This window comes from Cygnus olor, chromosome 7, assembly GCF_009769625.2.
Source record: "Cygnus olor isolate bCygOlo1 chromosome 7, bCygOlo1.pri.v2, whole genome shotgun sequence".
Lineage (NCBI taxonomy): Eukaryota > Metazoa > Chordata > Aves > Anseriformes > Anatidae > Cygnus > Cygnus olor.
In genome coordinates, this window is record NC_049175.1 from 24,087,099 (window position 1) to 24,108,031 (window position 20,933).

The window sequence follows — 20,933 nt, forward strand, 5'->3', positions numbered from 1 at the left end:
TTGCCTGCAGGCACAATTCAGAACACTGTTAAAGCAATATAAAGTCTCTGTCAAGCTGAACCATTTGGATCAGTAGCAAGGAGAAATAATAATAAAAAAAGGAGTTCATTTCTGGGCCTTGCGCGTTTATGCTAGTATGCAGAAACTGATTAATTGTCATCGTGCGCTGGTCTGCTATACCTCGGATTTCTACTTCTGGAGTAGATTTTGCATGCTAATATAATCATTCTCCCTCTTGAGACATTAGCAAATAATCAAATGAAAAACAGGATCATAATTTACTGAGATTCGGGCAATTCTCTATGCAAATTTGACTTGTTATTGCTGCTGCCTCGTTAATCTGAATGCCTTTGACAAACTCCTTTGATTTATGAACTCATGACAACTCCAATGTGTATATATTTTGCTAGATTGACATTATCATTAAGAGTGGGTGGACTGAGCTCACATGAATGGCTGATTTTATTCGCTGGTGTCTGCTGCTCAACAGCTGAGCATCTCCTTCTCACAAAGCCCCTGAGCGCCAGGCTCTTCCCATCTACCCATCCATTCATCATCTCGATGTTAATTGGCCCAGGCTTTAAGCAAATTTTCAACACGATTTAAAGGCACGATGACACTGATTACTGACCCTCTGCCATACGGTGCCTATTGATTAACCTGACAGAGATGATGAGCTTGAGGGAAACTAGGTGTGCGCGGACCTCAGGGGGAAAAAAAATATATTGTTTATGCAGGCAAAACACTTGTCATTATCCCAAAGGCCAGAATTTGTGCTGCACTGGCCCTTAAAACACACTATTGCTTTAAACACCTGCATCCAATACAGAAAACGCTGGCTTGCTGTGGAAAAATGATTACAAATTTGATGTCATGTGCAGTCTGTATTTTAATCGAGTTCCCTGATAAATAGACCCCCTCGAGCCAGCCAAGCCTCTCTCCAGCCATCGCGCGCGTATCCATCAGTTTGAGCAGAAGCCGGGGCAGGGTGTGTTTTTAGTGATATCAGCAGATCCAACCGCGTGGAGGAAATCTACTTGGGTATTTCAGGTCTCTAAGCAAATAATACAGTGGGAACACAGCGTCCGAACGGGTACAGGAGAGTAAATATTTCAAGGGCAAACCGGATGCCAGGCGTAGCCATCTCGGTACTTGCTGCCACGCTAAAAAAAGGTGCTTTTCACACTAGTGAAATACTGCTTTTCCCCTTTCCCAGTGCAAACTTGTTGCTACGACCTGACCCTCAGACTCCTAGGTGCGTTCAGATGTTTTAGCAGAGCTCGAAAATAACTGGCATCCTCTTTAATGTTTCTTGAAGCGTCCCCACGATGCACTTGCTCCTCCTCACCAAGGGCAGAGGGGGACCGTGTTCAGTGGCTCCTGCCTGGCTGAGAAAGGAGGTACATCAGCATTCTGCCTGCAGACTGGTGCTAGATGAAAGGAAAACGAAGCAGAAGGCCTGCTTAACCCCTGCCCAGCCCCGGGTTAAGCCTGTCAGTCAACGCACACTTCTTCTTTCCCAATTCATGCCAGCAGCCTGCCAGCAGCCCAGATGTTTCTCTTGTTTGGTCTGGGTGGGTTGCTGCCCCAAGATGCTACGAAACCGTCTCCTAATTTGCATCATTGATTGCAGGAAACAGGACAAGGAATCGCTGGGTAAAGGTACGGGGGAAATTAGCTGCAATTGTCTGATGCCCATGTCAGGCAGAGTGCACTGAAAAGGGGAGGAGAGAGGGAGGGAGGAGAGAAAAGAGAGAGATGTGTGGAAATAAGTGCCAGGCTAAGACTACAGGCACATATAAGCCTTACGTTCCCTTTCCAATAACCTTTGTAAGTGATAGATGAGTCCAAGCCCATTGTTATCGTTAAGGGACTGTCAGCATCCTGATTTTATAAATGCTGTCTGTCAGTTTATAAATATCTCAGCCATTTCAAACAGTGCCTGGATGAATCCTGGCATAGCCAATGTCAGCCTGAAAGCAGTATTACTGTTAAAAAATTATTGGGCTAACCCCCACTTAAAAACACTTAACAATAGCTTCTCCTTTTTCACCTCCCATGAGGCCCAAAGTATTCAAATTGAGGCTTATTTAGCTAGTCACTACGCTATATAAAATGGTCCTTAACATTGGTAATGTTCTTTGAGGAAAAAAAAAAAGTGTAAAAACATCAAGTTTGAAGGCAATTCTCTGTCTGTTTGGTAGATAAAACAAAAATGACAGCTGTAACACACAGGGAGATCCACAGCAATGAAAATGCAGAGATAAGTATTAGACCCCATTCCTCTTTGGCATTTGCTGCTCTGAACATTCACCGAGATTAGATCCTTTTAGAGAACACCATAAATTGCGATATGTAGGCACAAGGGGGTGACTTCAGCCCGGAATGAAGGCACAGCCAAGTTTCCCAGCCCTTCCAAGTTTCAAGTTAAATGGTACTTTTACACGGGGTTTATGGCTCAGCATCAGAATGACTGAAAGCGAGCAGTCGCTGCAGCCTGTCTTGCAGCGACTGCTATCAGAAAAGCAAAGGAAATGAGCACGACTGGCCTTCCAGTTCAGTGCCTGCTTTGCAGACTGGCATGCATGCTTATACCATGATTATGCAGCTATTATCCTGCTGCACAGATCCTGCTTGGGCTATTTTTTTTTCCTCCACTACATTTATGAACTCCTCACGACAAGGACTTCTGTCCCTGTCACCCCTCCCAAATGTTTACGTGGTGCCTAAAGAACTGAAGTTCGAATTCGTGCCCGAGCGGCTCAGGTACCTACTAAAAACTGAATTCTTATAATTGAAGCTCTGACAGCAGTGAAAATGGAAAAGTACAGCGCTGCCCCCCCAGCCAGACACATACACACATGTTCGCACAAGTCCCAGTTTGGTTAATGCAGCCCTCAACAAGAGTTTCTAATTTATTTATTTTTCAAAATAAAAACAGGAGAGGATCCTTTTTTTAATCTGTAGAATGGACCCTTCATATTTTTCCTTTTCATTCACATCAATAATTTGCAGATTGGAAAAAAATGTGCATTTTCAAAGCAATGAGACGACAACGGAGCTTCGTGACATCAGGAAGAGTTTCTTACCAAGCTGATTTAACTTATTAATTATCGGTTTGTTAGAAAGAATAACTTAAAGATGTGGGGAGTCTTAACATTATGAGAACAGCATATTCAGTTTAATGTTAAAATATGAAAGACACGATAAACAGGCATCTTGAAGAGCACAGATCTGAGTTGTAGTTAAAAAATACAACAGAAATCCAGGTGCAGGGAACTGGCCATTTAGGGAAATGCTAAAAAAAAAAAAACAACAGCTTCACTTTATAGACATTTCTCAAACGAGAGAGAAAGAGGGAAAGAGAGAGAGAAAATATGGCTAATGAGAACAGTCTTTCCACGTTCCCCGGGAAGCAGTCCTGCTTAACATTTCTGTTCTGTGAATTTAAGAGAGTCAGCAGTGGTAAATTTGTTTTTAATATTCAAGCTTTCAAGCCTTGCAAGCTAGTTGGCCAATGGCCCTTTCTATTCCAATGTTTGTTGGTGCCTTATTTACACAAGCATTACATCCGGAGAGCCTTTGAATATAATTTCACGTGGATTAAGGGAAGAACATTTGCTTCTGCTAATCAGGACATCTGGTTATTTTTGTAACTCAGACATCTGCATTAGGCAGCTCGACTTCGCCATTCTTCATAACAAGGTTAGAGCTTAAGAAGCCTTAAGGACCTCTAGCTAAATTTCATTATTTGCATTTTTTTCACAGCCAGCTCTGCTTCAGAATTTCTTTTCCTAAATAGCACAGATCGATCAGCACCTTCACAGGTATACATATGCTTTTCGAGCTAGCACTTTCTATGCGTGATTTTACAGCATATATCTCATCCTCTAAGATTTTATACTAGTTCAAAGCTGTCTGCATCTTTCTGAGGAACAGAAAGCACACATTGCCAAAAAGCATGGATGAAAACATCCAATTAACCTTATGATACATATAACATGGGTAAACCTCCAAATAGCCAACCAGGCCACTTACGTAAGACTGGTGTCAGGACTTGTTCCAAATCTGATTATCGTGGGGCTTCCCTTTGCCTCTTCCTAGCACGTTATATCTGCTCCCCGCGCTGCACAAAAAAGCATTCTTCCATTTCTGTTCTTTAGGAAAACCTTAACAATTTCTCCAATCTTTTAAATTCTTGCTCGAATTCTTGTTTAAACAGTTTCAGCTGAGGTTAATTTGTCTGCAAGACTGCAGAATTGTGCCACACATACTTCCGGACAGATTTCGCATGCAACAGAAGCTTCTTAAAGAAGAACAGAATCAATCACGGCTTGACTCTCGCTTCTTTGTTGGTTTCATTTTGCTACATTCCTTTCACAAAAATTCATTTTCAACACTCATCTCAGGGCACTAAAGTACTGAATTTGGAAATTATACACACCCATTCTCAGATTGCAGGATTCTTCCCCTCCCCTCCCACGACTCACAGCTTTTATCAGTGCTTTTTTTCTTTTTTTCATCTTCAAAAAAGATGTTTTCTTGATTTTCCCCTACGTGTAACGGGGGAAAAAGAAGCAGTCTGCTTTTACAAGCTGTGAACATAAGCCAACATCCAAAAAAGGTGTCAAAAACATATTTCTATTACTAACAAGAGTCAGCAAGAGCCAACAGAGTTTTTTAAAACTTTTTATTTATTAAAATTCTCTAGATACAGATTAACTTTCTTTGTACAATATTTATTACAGATTCATCTGCATAGGAACCGCAAGTGCTCTAAGAACCGGGTTGTAAAATTGGCTAGTTTTGCTGTAGATTTCATCTCCTTCTTGAAGAATGATTTTCTAACTTTTCATAGCTACCTCCCTCAGAGGACCAATGCAGTCTCATCAGTCTCACTCTAAAAGCCCTTTCCCCTCCAATCCTTGGTCATCTCCTACTTTCTTTATTTTAATCTTTTTTGAAATCTCCCATTCTGAGCTCTCCTGGCAAGTAGACCAAAATACTTCCACTATTCAATGCACCTTTTCCTTAGAGCCCTTGGCTTGCTCACTCCCAAACTTCTAATTCAATCACGCTGCCCTCATCTTACTGCATTGTGTCATGCTTTTCTCGGTCAGCTTTGTTTTTTAACTTCTTATTTTACATTGCAGGAAAGAGGAAAAACGATACAAAAAAGAGAAAGCATGAAGTAGACGTTGTCTGCCAAAGTCAAAATGGCAGCATGAAAGAAGAATCCCAAATTCTGTCTTGTGTTAACTTTCTAATCACATTTCTTCCCCCAAATATTAACTGAATGCAGCTCACTTGTTTAAAGAAAGGGCTACTCAGCGAACTCACTGCAGTGTTAGACTGATGGGAATTCACAGCATATATCTACACCGCAGCACATCAGGGCACCCGTGTCTTCACGTTGTAGACAATGCTTGCCGGGTGACCCTCCAGCCAAAGCGACCCGGTTTTGCATCTAAAAAACTACTAGAGAGTCACCACAGAGCCATTTGGGTGATATAGCTCCGATTTCCCGATGTTTCTCACGGTTGCAATTTGTCCAGGCAGGCCTAGGTGCTTTGTCTACCTTCCGAAGCTACATTCATCACGGGAAGCATCATCCACCACTGGACTGCGGGGCAAATTTGGTTAACTTCCAACACACGGTGCGTCCATTTCCATACAGCACTGCTGAAAAAACTAAATTGCCAATATACCAAACAGTGCAAGTCTGAATGTGTCCCAACCTCCCGTCCCCATTAAGCAAAAAAATTATATATTTTTCTAATAAAAGAATGGGAAATTACGGACCAGGCACTGCACATTTTAACATTTTGCTAGCAAGTATTGTGACCTTACAATAACTGCCACCCAAGAACGAACCCTGGGTCCTCCCAATCTGGCTACACCAATTTAAATGTGGTAACACAAATCCCTCCTGTAACATTTCAATTTACAAGCTTGCTGTTAGGATCTTTTAGTACAAAATAACGCCAACTCCAAAACACCATTTTCTTGTAGAAATAGAACAAGGAGGTACAAAACGTCATTGCAAATCTCACTGCCTTGGGTAAGGATGAAGAGTTGGACCTGCTATGGAGACCATCAAATGAAGTGGGTAGTCAAGCAATCAAAGAATGAAAGATAAAGGTGTAGATAAAAGCGCGTCTTCAGATACCTTGGGGCTAGCAAACGTTTTGTTCCTATAGGAAATTATACAGCCCTAGACCATCAGCTGTCGAGATCCACTATTTGCAGCTTTTCGCTCCAACATGAATGGCTTATTAAACCTACAACATATCTGTTTTAGTTAACTTCTTGGTGGAGAAGGGCCAGGAAAACAAAATGTACTTAAATGCTGATTTTTTTTTTCCAGGCTGAATGCCTTTCATCCAATAAGACATTCAAAGCAGTGACCCAGCAAATGGATTGAAAAAGCAATCTTCCGTCTCAGTGCCACATTATCATTCCTATTCAGTATTCTCGGTGAGATATCTCAATCAGCTGGATGTGTGTGTAAGTGACAGCGCAGCCCATTGCTGGGTTAATTAAACATTTGACTTTAACACCCTCCCCGTCATTAAGCAAATAAAAACAGATAATTCAAACTGCACTTCATCCACGGGGTACACAACATACATGTCAAAATTAAGAGAGTCCAAGGCCCTCAGGGAGTTCTACTCGGGGAGGTAATCAGTTTAAATCTTATCTGGTTTATCAATTATTCTATTGATTAAAGCAGGGTGATTATACACAACTCCTTCTTGCCACATGGGATACATGTCAGCAAAGCAGGACAACACAGGGAGGCTCAAAAACGATTTGAAGAAAACACAGACAGATGAATAACCGTCTATTAGTACATGCCAGCAATCCATAGATGGAAAACCTGACTCTTCTTTTTTAAGCAAGCCCTTCCAAATTAGAGCGCCGACGTTGTTACTTCATCTGCTTTAAAATCAGATCTACAAATTGAAAGGGCAACCCTTCATTTTAAATGAACAAGTTCTTCCCCAGTATTTGAAACGTGTTTTATTGATACTGATCTTGGAACATAACAGACACCAAACACAAGAAATTCCAGACTTTTAAAGGCATTATACTTATCCATCAATGACTCTCAAAAAGCAGATGGAAAGGGCATTCTTGATACTTGAATTCTCCTACATGTATCCATGATATAGCCATAAGTAAAACGCTGCATTTTGATGATTAGAGTGTGACAGCTCATCTCAGACTTAAAAACCTCATGTTCTAAGGGTTTTGGAGATTTTCTGTCTTGCTCTGGAGGGCTGCAAAACATTAGCAACTGTGGGAGCTGACATAACCGCATTTTCCAAATCTTCACAAGCCCTCGTGCAAAATCCCACTAGAGCAGTCCCTAGTGCAGCTTCTCTTGCATTCAGCCACAGTACACAAAGCAATTGCCGTTACTTTGCATTTTCTGCTCCTGGATGAAGAAAGGTTCAAAGGACCACAGTTCCTCCCAGGTGTTTGAGCCCTGAGTTTATGAGCGCAGTCCCGTCCTCACTATCTTCCCAGTAGTATTTTATTTCAGGTTTTACTGTCAGATCGTAAACTGGATCCTAAATTGGCCTGCTCAAGACCTTGCTTTACATACACGACCCAGGGACCATTTTAAAAATGAAGCACTGCAGTCTAGGAAAAAAACAGCAATTGCAATTTATTTCTAAAAGTTCCCTCAAAGCAGAGGATTAGCGGTAGAAGAAAGATCAGCCTTAAACCAGGGACTTTTTTCCACAACACCTCTTACGACCTTTTTCAAAATACTCAGACTGGTAGTGCGAATTATTTATTACTAATCTAATCACATCTCAATTTTTAACCAGGACAGAGGGTAGGAACCACAGTGGTCACACCTCTGACAACCTGCAGGGCCCCAGCGCTCCGCTTGCCAGCATCGTTGGAGCTGCAGTCACAGGAATTTTAAGAAATAAGGCCAGCTAACAAGAAGGCCTGAGGTATGTTCTTGCCCTTCACCTTCAGAAAGGGATTAGATGCTGCTCCATATTGGCACTGCATGTGCATCCAACCATACTTCAGCCTCTTCTTCACAGCTCTCTTTTCTTCTTTGGAAGCAAGCTAGAAGACTGCATTAGCATGCTGTATTTTACTCTCACCACTAGAAATACTGAGGGTGCTATTTGTAATTGTATTCTTTTAAGAGGTTTGTTCTCTGCAGCTGTTTTCTGCTTGCAGTGTATTTTGTGTAATCAGCACATCATCATAAATACATTGGCTGTTCCCCCGAGGGAAGCTGTCACTGTTTAATTTACAGAACAACCTGGCCAATGTGAATTCTAACACTACAGCACTATGGCAAGAAGTTACCACACTCGGAAAAACAGGTTTCTATGAATTTTTATATCAAGAGCTGGTCCCAGGACAATTTAGGTTCTAGAAATAGATTGTTTTTAAAAGCACTTTATACACTGGATGGAATAGATTCTTTCCCACTTACAGCTTCTTAAGGCAGCACTGAACTCCACCCCCACATTATTTTGTGGGTGCCAACCCCAATCCCCGCGACATAACCATCTTCACTTCTGAGATCTACCCAAAGAAGGCACTGCAGGTAGGTATCTTAAACTGCACTTTTTTTTTTTCCATGAAGAACCACCCAAAACATCAAGGTGTTAGCTGTCCTCATTTCAACAAGGAAACGTACTCTGTTGCAAGGTCAAATGTTATTACCTACATCAAAAGGTTGCCGCACAGTTTATTACTCTGAAGATGCCATAGAAGTGCAAAGCATATTGCTGAAAGACTAAAAACGTATGCAGCTTTATTGGCTGAACGAAGAGTTGCTTCCTTTGTTTGCTGGATATAAGGCTGTATTTTAAGAGAATAAATCACAAGCATTGCTTTTTTTTTGTTTTGTAAAAGGTAGAAAAAATCCTGACAGCTGATCATACTATATGCGGCCACAATTTAGCAAATTCCACAATGGTGCCAGGTTACACCGGCGGCAATCATTTAAGAACTAAACACGAACCCCAAGTAAACCTTTCGGCACAACATGAGTTACTTGGATATTTTATTTGCAATGTCTGCTAGAAGCAATCTGCCTGACTATTTGGAAAGGGACTGAAGGAGGCTGACAACCTGATTATTTTATGCATACGTTATACATATAAAATATATAAGATATATTGATAAATGCCAAAGAGAACCAACTACAAATGTAAATAAATCAAACCCAATTTAATGGATAAAATTAGTTGGGAATTGTCCTCAAAAAGCAACACAACTATTTTGTACAAAAAAAAAAAGTTTTTCATTTCGAGGGCAGTTAAAGAGATTTCACTGAAACTGAGAATCCCCAAGTTCTGTGTATAGCAGCACTTTGCTGGTTCTCAGCAGTAATTAGAAGCCCAGTTAAACATCACCAGACACAGGGCAAGTATATGAACATAAAGAATCATGCACATCACAGAGTACTGTTTATATATTTTGACAAGCACAGTCTAATTTTACTTAGTTTGCAACAGAATTCTAGGTAATTATTTTGGTCTATTTGAAAAGTAACAAAATCTAAGGAACAACCATTGAAGTAAAATAAATACCATCTTATCTCTGATACTGTCTGTGAGAGTGATCTACCAAACCAACAAAAAGCTGAGTGGGAATGGTTAAATTTTTTTTTTTGGAAAACTGAGTAATTGGGTTCTCTAGGTAAGAAAGCATGTCTGACTATTTTTATGCATGAAATAAGTAGCAGCCAACAGAAAACTGAAGAAATAAAAAGAAACCCAACCCATGCAGTATAAAAAAAAAAATATGTCTCTCTCCAAGCTAGGAATTTGAAGATAGAGCAAGTGTATTTTTCCTCTGAGGATCTGGGTTTGCCCCCCTGGAATCTGCATGGAATCAGCTAGGTACCTGATTTCACTGAAGGAATATTTAATTTTGTTCTCCCTATATATGCATGCATTTAAAGTTATTTAGGACTATCTCTGTATGTTGTATTTTACAAAGGTCACTGAATTCTGACCAGCACTGGCTTAAGTATTGGATGACAAAGTACTTGGTGACTTCCCCAAATTCATGGTAAAGTTCCATATTTTAATTTTTTAATTAAAACTGTATTTGTTGTGGTATTGGCTCCGTGGTAGTTCTGCAGAAACAGGCAAAACTGATCTGGTGCACCTGGCTGCCTCCGAAGCACTGCTCACGGAGTCCTCAAACCCGAAGGGATGCCCATGCCGAGCGCTTTACCGACTGCTCCGTGCTAACTCCTGCAGGAACACACCGAAATATTTATTATTGCTACCAGGGGACCGCAGCGGGCTGCGCTTAATCCCTCCTTGCTCCGCCTGAAGCGAGAAAGATTACGGTTAGATCAATGCTTATCACGATTAGATCGGCGCTTCCGATATTTACACGACGAGTGACTAAAACGTTAAATGGGAATTTATTTCGGGAAAAAAAAAAAAAAAACGCCACCCAAGAGCGCCCGGGCGCCGGGCCCGTGAGGCCGTGCAGTACCCGGCGGGGCCGGCGGGGAGCAGCACAGGCCGCGCCAGGCCTCACACATGCGCTGAGGCGGCTCCTAATTCAATTAGCGCAGGCTGCGGCTCCGGAAAAAAAAAAAAAAAAAAAAAAAAAAGAGTAATTCAATTAGCGCGTTGTGGAGCTCCGCAGTACCTCCAAGCAGATGTTCGCGATCCTTAGGAGCTGGAGCTAGGTTTAGAAGTACCTGGATGGCGGTCGGCAGGCCGCCTGCGCGCACCTCCCTGCCTCCTAACGAGGGACGGAGGCGAAAGGCGGGCTTGGTGGGGAGAGTTTTGTTCTGTTTTCGACAGCAATCGGCCAAAGTAATGGCAGTGCACTGAAGACCTTGCCCTCTTCTTCCCTGAAGAGCCCATGGTACAGAAACCAGAACAGGGTGCAGGGAATTTTCAGCTATAAGGTGGCTTAAGCCCTTAAGCAAGGGCAGCATCTCGCACTAAGTGCTCGGCGCCTAGCTCGAGGAACTAACAGAAAAAAAGTGCAAAAGAATAAATGCCATTCCCAACTGCTAAATTGTCATTTACTCCCAACCCCCAAAAGTCTCCACTTTGCCCCCTAAATGGGGGGAAGGCTCTGTGTTGCTGCTGCTAGAGCTGAGACCTCGCAGCTCCATCCCGAGGCCAGGTGAGCTGTGTGCTTCCCAGCCCAGCCGTAGCGCTGCTGCCAGACATCAAGGTCACCAGATTTAAACCCTAAATATTTTTTTTTTTTTACCAAACCTGTTCTCTGTCCACAGGGCAGTGGCTTTACTTTCTTTAAAATCTAAAATCCCAGCCTCAGATAACCTCTCTCGGTCTTCCTAAAATTATGCTCCTGAATGAGGGCTGGAGCCAAGTGCAAAAATTGCGCAATTAATTTGGCTTCGTTTCTGCTCCTTCTCTTATCCCCTCTCATGCCTTTATAATCGCTCCTGCCAGGTGGTAAGATGAGGAGAAACATGAGAAATGGATGCCGAACACCTCCAACAAGAAACTTTGCTTAAAAAACCAGGTGTCACATTGTGGCAGTTCAATATTTCATAGCCAATACAAGGAATGTGCAACAACACTGCAACTTTAAATCTTTGCCTCCCGTGTCAGTCTCTCTCCTCTCATTGTAATGCCAAAGGGAACAGCAATCAGAGTGGAGATGTTCAACGTGATAGAGGTCAGGACACCGGTGGATCAACGTACCAGAAACACGACCTTGTTTATTTTTTTCCCCAGTATTATTGTTTACAGGGTGCTTTGCTCATGTACCTTGTGGTTCTTAGCTAAAAGATGAAATTACAGCCCAGGATGAAGCGCTCAGGCACACATCCAATTTGTGTTTCCATCTCAGAAAACAAAAAGCTTCTGAGGCCCTCGGGCTGCCATTCAAACTTGGAGAGGCTGACATTTTTAACAGCATGAACCAGAGACTGGCAGAGGGAATGATCTAATGCATTTCTGACTTGTCAATCAAAGATCTCACCTCTGCTGTCTTGTAAACAGTTGGGGGCCACCTAACTACGATCATAAACAGGGGAGAGCCTGCCGCCAGCCGGGGGGTGCTGCAGCCACATGCTCTGGCTATTAGCCACCAAAATTACCATTCTGTTTTAGAGGCTCGCTGCAAACAGCCCACGGGCACATTTCACACTGCCACTGGGAGAGCACGAGAGCGGGGAATACAAAGCAGCCTTGGTCGAGGGAGGCCGCATCTTGAGGCTGGTGGGGCGTGTTGACTGGACACCACCCCATCTCTCTCCCCACTAAGGTACCCAACTCCACCTACCAGTAAAGGTCTTCCTCCAAATTCATTTCTCACAAACGCATTTCTGAGCATGCACAGCTTGACCACCCCCAAGACTTTGGCTTTAACCTCCTTGTAAGGCCATAAATAAAGTACTACTGTGACTACTACTCACATTTACTCTGCATTTCTCAGCAATAAAATGCCAACTTTCAACGTAAGAGGCATGAGCAATCTGAAGGAAATCAAGAATGACCATTTCTAACAATTAAAAATAAAATAGATGTAAAAATAATCTGAGAAACTAGTTCATTTCTTCCTCAAGGGTGCAACAAGCTTTCATTACACCAGACTATTTACATCTTTGACACTCACCTTTCTCCAAAAGCGATCTCTGTCCAAAGAAGAGGAGCAGTGTAAATCACATCCATACTGCAGAACCTTAAATACCCTCCTGTTTACTTCAATTTGACTAATACAGCAGGATGGCCATGCATTCCTCAACCAGGACAGAGAGACTTCTGCCTCAAACAAGGAACACACTTTGCTTCTGCAAAACCAAGCAGAACGCACTCTTCTTCATTTAACACAGCCTGGTGTGCCATTCTTTATGACCAAAGCCTTCACTTCAAGTAAGGCAAAATGTGAATTTCTGGCATTCCAGAGAAAAGCGCTTCCATATTCATTCAACAAGAGGCTGCTACCTCCAACACAAGAAAGTCAATTCTCCTTTTCAACTACTAGAGTCCATTACAGAAATAAGAGTTTCAGATCCAGCAAAATAAAGCTGATTAGACCACTTTTTGCTTTTTCACTGGTGCCTAGGCTCCAGACAAAAAAAAAAATAAATTAATGCATGACTCTTGTCCCAAAACACTTACAACCTACACTGGATCCAATATTTGTAAGCAGTGTCAATTGGGTAAAAATGAAGAGATGATGGTCTGTTCTCTGTGATTACCCTGATACATAACCTTTGGCAAGACTTTTAAATTGCTCCTTAAGAGTCTACATTCATACAGTAGCCTACAGAAATAAATTAAAGGAAATATTATGGTCTTCTGCAAACCTGAAAGGTTTAATGCAATCATTTTCTTAGCATCGTTGATGGGTGTAACTGTAAATCAGAATTTTCAAAGAACTGTGACTATGAAAAATAACATAAGCTGAGTCCTGTAAGCATGCATGGAAAATATTTTAAAAAGGGGAAAGTAATTATCTTCAAACGAAAAATGTCATGAAAACAGGCACCTGTTGGCACATCTGGAAACTTCAGAAACATGGATTTCTAGGAAAAATATACTCTAAGTTTTTTTTATTATTATTATTTGAAGAATCTACTTGCAACCTAGCTTTCAGTTGTTTTGCAGAGTGACAGTACAGCATCCAAGACACTGAAAATGAAATGGCTGGCCTTTTTCTCTTTTTTTAAGCACCCTTTTTAACCCCCTCCCACAAAGCCTTATCAGAGTTCATGTTCCAATTTGCTGCCTTCTTTCACCATGATCTCTATGAAATTCAGTTACACAACAGACTATCGGTTGCCAAGCCCTGAGATAAAAGATGTTTAAAAAAACAACTGTTCCTAGCTCCTTAATCCCCCATTCCTGGGTTTAGCCTTAAAACCTTTCCCACTGTGCGAGGATTGCCAAATGGAGCTAAGGAACCAGAAGATCCTGTTTTCACAGAAGTGTCTCCGATAATAAAAACACACAAAGAAGAAAAATGAAGTTATCTGACATATTAACAGAATCATCTCTAAATCGACTATCTGCCAATGTTTCCCATGAGGAGTCAGCAGGGCTTTAACTGAGCTATTCAAAAAGAGCCTGTTTCAACATTTCTGTCTGAGCATCTGAAGGTAAGCATGTAAATAACTAGACAAATTCAGCAGTGACTAAGTAGCCTTCCAGATGGCACCTTCTCTTTTGCCACAAGCAAAGAACATTGATATGCTTCTCCAGTTACTTCAAGCTTGCTAGCGAAAAAAATAAAATAACTTAATATGAGGAAAATTTGCTGGGGTACAAAGAAGTCTTTAATGCTTTCCTGAAGATTCAATACCAAAGAAAGCATTAAAGAACGATGAAATATTTCAGTATCACAGCTTCAAGCAGGTTTAAACCACTCCCATTTAGACTACTGCACTGGAAAATGCAGAAGCCATGCCTCCTGGAGGGGAGTTTTCTGCAGACCATGCAAGCTAATGGGGATCAAAGCCCATTGAAAAAAATGGGCTGAAATATGGATGACTCATTGCTGCAGAAGCTGTTACTGGCATTTAGTTTCTCAATAGGCACTAAATGAATTCCTCGGCAGAGTCAGTGCTAAGAAGACTACTAGTATACCATTTTAGAAGGCAAGTGAGGCAGCCTTCCCCAATTCCCATAGTCACTAAATACCCATGGAAATGTTTTGCTAAATCTGCAGGAATGCAAATGTCAAAGTCCTGATCCACTTCCAAGAAGGCAATACACGGTAAACGGTTCAGCTTCTGACTCATTTGACCCCAAATATCAACGCACCATATTAGCAGAAAAGTTACTGTACATAGCTATCATTATCGAGAACATCTTGAGCTAAAAGAGGCGAGTTCCCCTTCCCCTTTGTAATATACATTTATTGTGAGTAATCAAAAATAATTCAAAGTAGAAAGAAGTCACAGTTTGAGTTTATAAATTGCTTTCGATATACTGCTAAGGTTATCTAAAACCTGAGCTTAAAGAGATCTGAGATTTATTCAACAGCAGAAAGCCCCAAAAATGAGGCCCATCCGATTTAGCCAAATTATGCAAATCAGGATTAGAAGTAGGATTCTAAATTCTGCCTGTTGTCTCCAGAGTCCTCTTAGACTAATAAAAAGTCTTCTTCCCCCTCCCCCATGGAAAGCTCCACTAAAGGCTTGCTGCTTTAGCAGAGGAGGCCTGGCAGGACACCTTCCAGAGTCCATCAGTGCTAGTGCTGGGTCAGCAAAAAAGAGTTGCAGCAAAATGATGTAATACACTTAAGCCTCCCCTGAGACTGAGACGATTATTTCCACAGTACTCTCCTAGTCCTGGAAGCTGGCAGCCAAATTCGAAATTATCTTTGCACGCTACCCTTTAGAAGCGGGTAACGAACTCCCAACAAAATGATTCTGAAATTTTCAGGACGATCCTAGCCTATTCATTATGCCTGGTTTTGCAAGATGCTGGTGAATAAAACTCTCTGCCACAGGTTAGGTCAACAAATCCAGCAGCACAAACCCTGAAATAAACATTCATGCTACCATGAGCTCAAATGAGCACACTCTCTCCAGAAATACTTCTAAGGTGCCCCAGACACTGCAGTTCACACACAATCACCCAGAGAGCATCTGATAAGAACATAACATCTCTGCAGTCCAGTCTCCACTGCTCTCCTTTTTGTACCCACTTGCCATCATAAAATGCTTGCAACAATCTTGAGCTTTAGCTGGGTTTCTAGACACTAACCTACCAGCTGCTTCACCCACAGGAGAGTAACTCAATTTTATAAGAGTCACTGGTCACCTAAAGCATCTGAACAAACCCTGTCCAGCAAAAAGCTGTCTCATGACTGAGAAAAGCTTAACTAAGAAGTGCGGAGACCAAAGAAAACCAGGTTCCTTTACTTGCCATTTGATTGACAGCTTACTTGTACAAAAATTTTCTATAGTCAAAGTGCCCAGACTACTGCTAACAAACTTGAAGGAAACAAACGCTGGCATCAGTTATCACTGTGGCAATGAACCCGCCCCCTCAGTCCTCCAAATGGCACACAGAAAATTTCGATAGGAAGGGAATCACTGGATGAATAGCCAGATTGGAGACTGCGTGATGGATACTGTTTGCCAAATATAATTAAGTGCTATATTTTTGACACAACTGAAAGCCAACGGAAAAGATGATGGTACCAAGCCAATTTAGACAAAATAATTATATTAAATCAAAGAAATGGAAATGCCCCACTACTAAGCCACCCTGTATCTACGCAAGATGGGTTTAAATACTAGAGGAGCTCTGAATGACAAAGGAGAGGCATACAGTATGGAGCAGAATAAATGAAGGTAAAGCAAACGAAGTAGAAAAGCAGATGCACACATACAGGGACGGAGAGAAAAGAAGGAGCGTGGAGAGACAGAAAGTACCTGGAAAGCTGGGAGTGCGCCAGTCCCTGGGTTATACAGGCATCGCAGCGAGGGCATGCTGTCCGCCAGGCTGGAGCAGCCCAGCCACAGAGATCTGGGCATAGAGCACTGCAGAGAAAGGACAACTATGAGATGGGACTGTATGAGACAGGATGGCACAGGTTACAGGAACTTTCAAGGCTTAGCCAAATGGCATCAACACGACTGCAACTGGCCTTAAAGACTGAGACATCTTTAAGAGAACACAAACTGCTGGTGACACTTTCCTTCCGAGAAGCTTTACGGATGTCAGAGTAGCAAGAAAAAGGCATTATGGATCAGGAGAGTAATTTTTTGATCAATTTTCTACACCAATGTGCAAGTTTTTTCACTAAAAAAAGTTCCCTTCCAATTAAGCAGACCTCTTCCCCATGCATAGCACATTCCAGACACAAAACAGCACAAAGCAAGCAATTCCGCAAGGGAAGCAGAAAAGCAAATGACAACTTTAAATGGAATACTGGCAGGGAAAGAACAGGCTTTTTGTACACTGGGGTTTAGAAGGAGAAACCTGCAGGTCAAGGTGAACAGGAACTTGGTGACACTTTATAGGATTTTGTGTTTCTGCTTGCCTTGTTATTCATGAAATAAAATACAATTATTACAACAAAAATTCGAAACACACAAATACAAAAAAAAAAGGAGCCAAAGCAGCCAGTCAAGGAAAATACAAACCATTTTGTATAGTTAAAGCCCTTACTTCCTGAAATACAGAGAGTTGCTTATTCATTTTAAATCGCTACTGCTGAATCTAGGGATGCGTTATGACAGCTATTGCTTTTACCAGCCAGAGAATTTTTGATGCCATAAGCACTGCTGCATTTGTCTAATTACTGGTAAGGCAGAGAAAAACAAGTACATTGTAAATGGGCAGCTAGCTATGAAAACTGGAGGATGTGACAGATTAGATGCTAGAGATTTCAAACCCTTGCACTCTTCCTTTTTGCAACACTTTTTTTTTTTTTTTTTTTAAAGGGGGATGGGAAGAAATCCGAGTGGAAAGGGCAGCTGGAATGGGTATGAAATGACAGCTGCCTTTTGAGCCACCATTTCTTGCTGCTCTTAAGAGGGCTAGAAAATCTTGCACTAGATTACTATGTAGGAGCAACAAAACCCATCTCTGAGCAGAAAGGTGATCATCAACATTCATAATTCGGCAGTGTGTAGACAGCCAGAGAGATTAACCCTGTCCATCACCACATTCTTTGGTGTATTTTGTCACAATTTATGCTGCTGTTCCAGAAATAGTATTAGAAGATTGCTGGGGTACAGAACCTATACAAATGTGCTTTCTGGAAGTCTATGGTACCTTAAAATAAATTCCCCACCTCATTTTTCTCTTTTAAAACCTCTTCACCTTACAAAGAAACGGGAACTCAAGAACATGAGTACTTTATAATATTACTCCTCACGTGAGATAATGCCTTTCCTGGAGACAAAAAATTAGAGCCAGAATATTGTAACAGGCACCAGAACTGAGCGATACTTCCCTGTCTGCCATCCTAGCCTTCCAGGAGACACTCACTCCCACCTACAAGCACCTTCCAAATGCCAGCAATCTCTTCTTTGCAATGTAATGTGTATCGCTCCAGCTATTAAAGCTGTTGTGATGATCAGCCTTAAAAAAAAAATAATCAAGTGTACATCTACAGTTAACCTTTTATCCAATTTAATATTTACTTCAATCAAAGCTGGCTGTCAACACTCTAAAAGAACGTCACAGTAACAAAGGAGATTGAGGACAACGTGGTATCCCTGATGACATACAGCAAATTTACTGGGTAAGCATCAGCTGTTTACCATTATCCATCCTAAGGTTCAAGACATGATACAAATAAAAGAAAAAAAAGACAATAACTATCCCATGTTTTCTTGTGTGCATAAAGACTTGTTAGCAAAGGCTTGCCCCAGCCTTAGTCCCTCTTCCCTGGCTGTCCCACTCCTTGGGCTCACTCAATCTTCCATCCTGCCGTGATGAACTAGATGAAGACCTGATTGCCACTGAAGCAGGTTTGGCAAAATAAAAGAGGTTTCTTTAAATATATGTACTGAGCAAAGCACGGAAAGAGAGGCAGAAAAAAGGAGGACCACTCTGCAGCAATGCTCGCTCATGTTGCCTCAAAGTTGATGTGAGAGACGACTCCAGTCGGATGGAGTCACTACAAGCAGCAGCTCGGGCTCTCCATTGTGCCAGGGCAATTACAACGTTATGTTCCTCTAAAATTGCCACCAGAAAGGAAAACATTGAAGGTCTTTTCTGCCGAACTCCCTGCGTCTGCAGAGGACACTGGTACTCACCCATGTGCTCTCACTGCTGAGTATTATTCCAGAACTAGGAAGTACACAGTGAACAATTACCAACACCTTAGATGACTTCTGAATCTGCTCTGGTATGTAACAAAATTCACATTACTGAAACAGTTCTGTTACCCAGCTTAAAAAAAAAGAAGGTGGGAAGTTGCACACACACTGGGAGAAAATGCCATTGCTGTTCTTGCCTGTTACCTATTGAAGGAAGCACAGGCTCTAAATTACTGCTGGTGACTGAAAGAGGCTTATTCACAAGCATGAACAAAAGGCCCCAGGTGCTTCAATAGAAACAGCTTGTGTGTAAATCAGATGAGTGACCCAACAGAACAACTTCATTTACAGCCTGATCTCAGAAAAATCTCAACAGCCTCTGTCCCCATCCACGGAGCAAGCCATGTGTCAAATGCTCACTTTTGTACTGTCAGCTCCACAAACAAGGGACTGGCCTCTGCGTTCTCTGCTTGAAAGCTGACTGACAAAATCCTCTCCTGAACTCCAGTCAATCCACATCGATTCTTCAAAACAAAGATACGGAGGCACAGAGGTTGGACCGCAGCCAAATGGGAATGCTGATACTGCTTGCTAAGTACTGGGCTGGGGTGCAGCAGCCTCTCCACCTTCCTTTCTCCCAATTGCATTAATACTTCGGATGTCTGTGCGCCTTCCTGACCCAGTGGTGCAAAGCTTTTAATTTATAACAGCTAAGCATCTTTAGGAGACAATAAGTGGCATTAGATACGGAATTATTTGACAAAATACACATTTCTTTCTCTGTTTCTAAGTCCTGTTCCCTGAACTCTTGAAATATGTCTTCCCACTACAGAAACGCAGAGAACAGAGTTTGAAGCAAGTTCAGCATCCTCCTGACAGAGGCTGGTACCAGCTGCTCCACTGGTGATTAAATGGGCTTGCCTTGCTTTGAATTAAAATAGGCTGAGCTGAGTGGGCAGTGACGCTGAGCTGAAGGGAAGCCATATTTTAACCTATCCAACTGTTCTTGTAACTATACTGCAAGAACATTTTTGACTACATCAGATGTTTCGCCACTAATAGCCTACCCTCTATTCCAATTATTTGATGTCCTAAAGACAAATCTCGGTACACATTCATTGGCTAAACTTTTGCCACTGCTAAAAACTGGTTATTTACTTTATTTCCTATTGCATTACAAGATTATACGCTACAATTTCAGGCTGCTTTTTGATCAAATTTGTTCTCTTCTGGTCCTTCAGCAAATACAATATACTACCGGTAACTAACACAGTTTTAGTAAATTACATTACGGGTCAGAAATATATCACCTTCTCCTCTAAAACTAAGTGGTTCTACATGAGGAAAAAACTGAAGTTGTTGAACTGCCACACTTTACAACTAAAGTGCACAGAAGGTGTGAAAATACAAACGCACTTTACTGAACTCACTGTAAACAGCAACAAAAATTGAACACTAGTTTAAGGATATTTTCTTTATAAACACTTTGGAGATCTTAATTAGACAGTAATATAGCATTAAAGCCTTTAATCGTTGCCCTTTTTTACATACTAAAGGGCAATAACCTACTAGGCATTGCTGAACCCTGCACTCAGCCTTGTGATAACCTGTGCACATGAAATGCCTTTGATTTACAGGCAACATAACATATATTTGTGCACAACATAACAAGTCAGTGGCAAAGCCAAAAAGGAAACCCCTTTTTTTTGTTGTTCCAATTGCTAATTTTGGTCAACTGTACACAAGACTAACTTCAGCTGCTAACCATATCTATTTCAATCCTTTCCTAGTTCAGAATTATTCCTCTTCTAGCACCCTGTCCAGTGCTTTATGTAGTTCAGCTCTTGAGATAAATCAATACAATTTCTTCTCCTGGGAGATGGGAATTAAGATCCTGTTCACGCAATATTTTCATTAAGGAGCACAAGTAGAATCTGACATGTTGACAAGAGAAGATGAAGAGTTTAAAAACAGAGAAAAGGGGCTTTAGCTGTTTGGTCCCACTGATCATAAGCGATGGAAGTGGACAGGGTTGTACAAAGAGAAACAGAAACAGGGCACAATTGGTAAATATTACTAAAATCGGGACAAGAGGCAAAGAGAATTACTACAAATTCTACCATGCAAACTGCAGCAAATAAAATAAAGGGACACTCGAAAACATAGTAAAACTAGATACACCAGGCCTGAGTGATGAGACAGGTCTTTC

General features: G+C 41.6%; 1 protein-coding gene across 11 annotated transcripts in view; it reads right to left on the reverse strand.

Annotated features, from left to right (window-relative positions):
• BTRC (beta-transducin repeat containing E3 ubiquitin protein ligase) overlaps positions 1-20,933 on the reverse strand; it is a 118,305-nt gene that overhangs the window by 74,235 nt on the left and 23,137 nt on the right. For 7 of the 11 annotated variants that reach the window (XM_040563146.1, XM_040563143.1, XM_040563144.1 and 4 more), the window contains one exon: positions 16,385-16,492. The exons of the other annotated variants lie outside the window; for them this stretch is intronic. In XM_040563146.1, the coding sequence (XP_040419080.1) occupies positions 16,385-16,492 (108 nt within the window). The remainder of the gene's footprint in view (positions 1-16,384; positions 16,493-20,933) is intronic. 11 annotated transcript variants of the gene reach the window in all.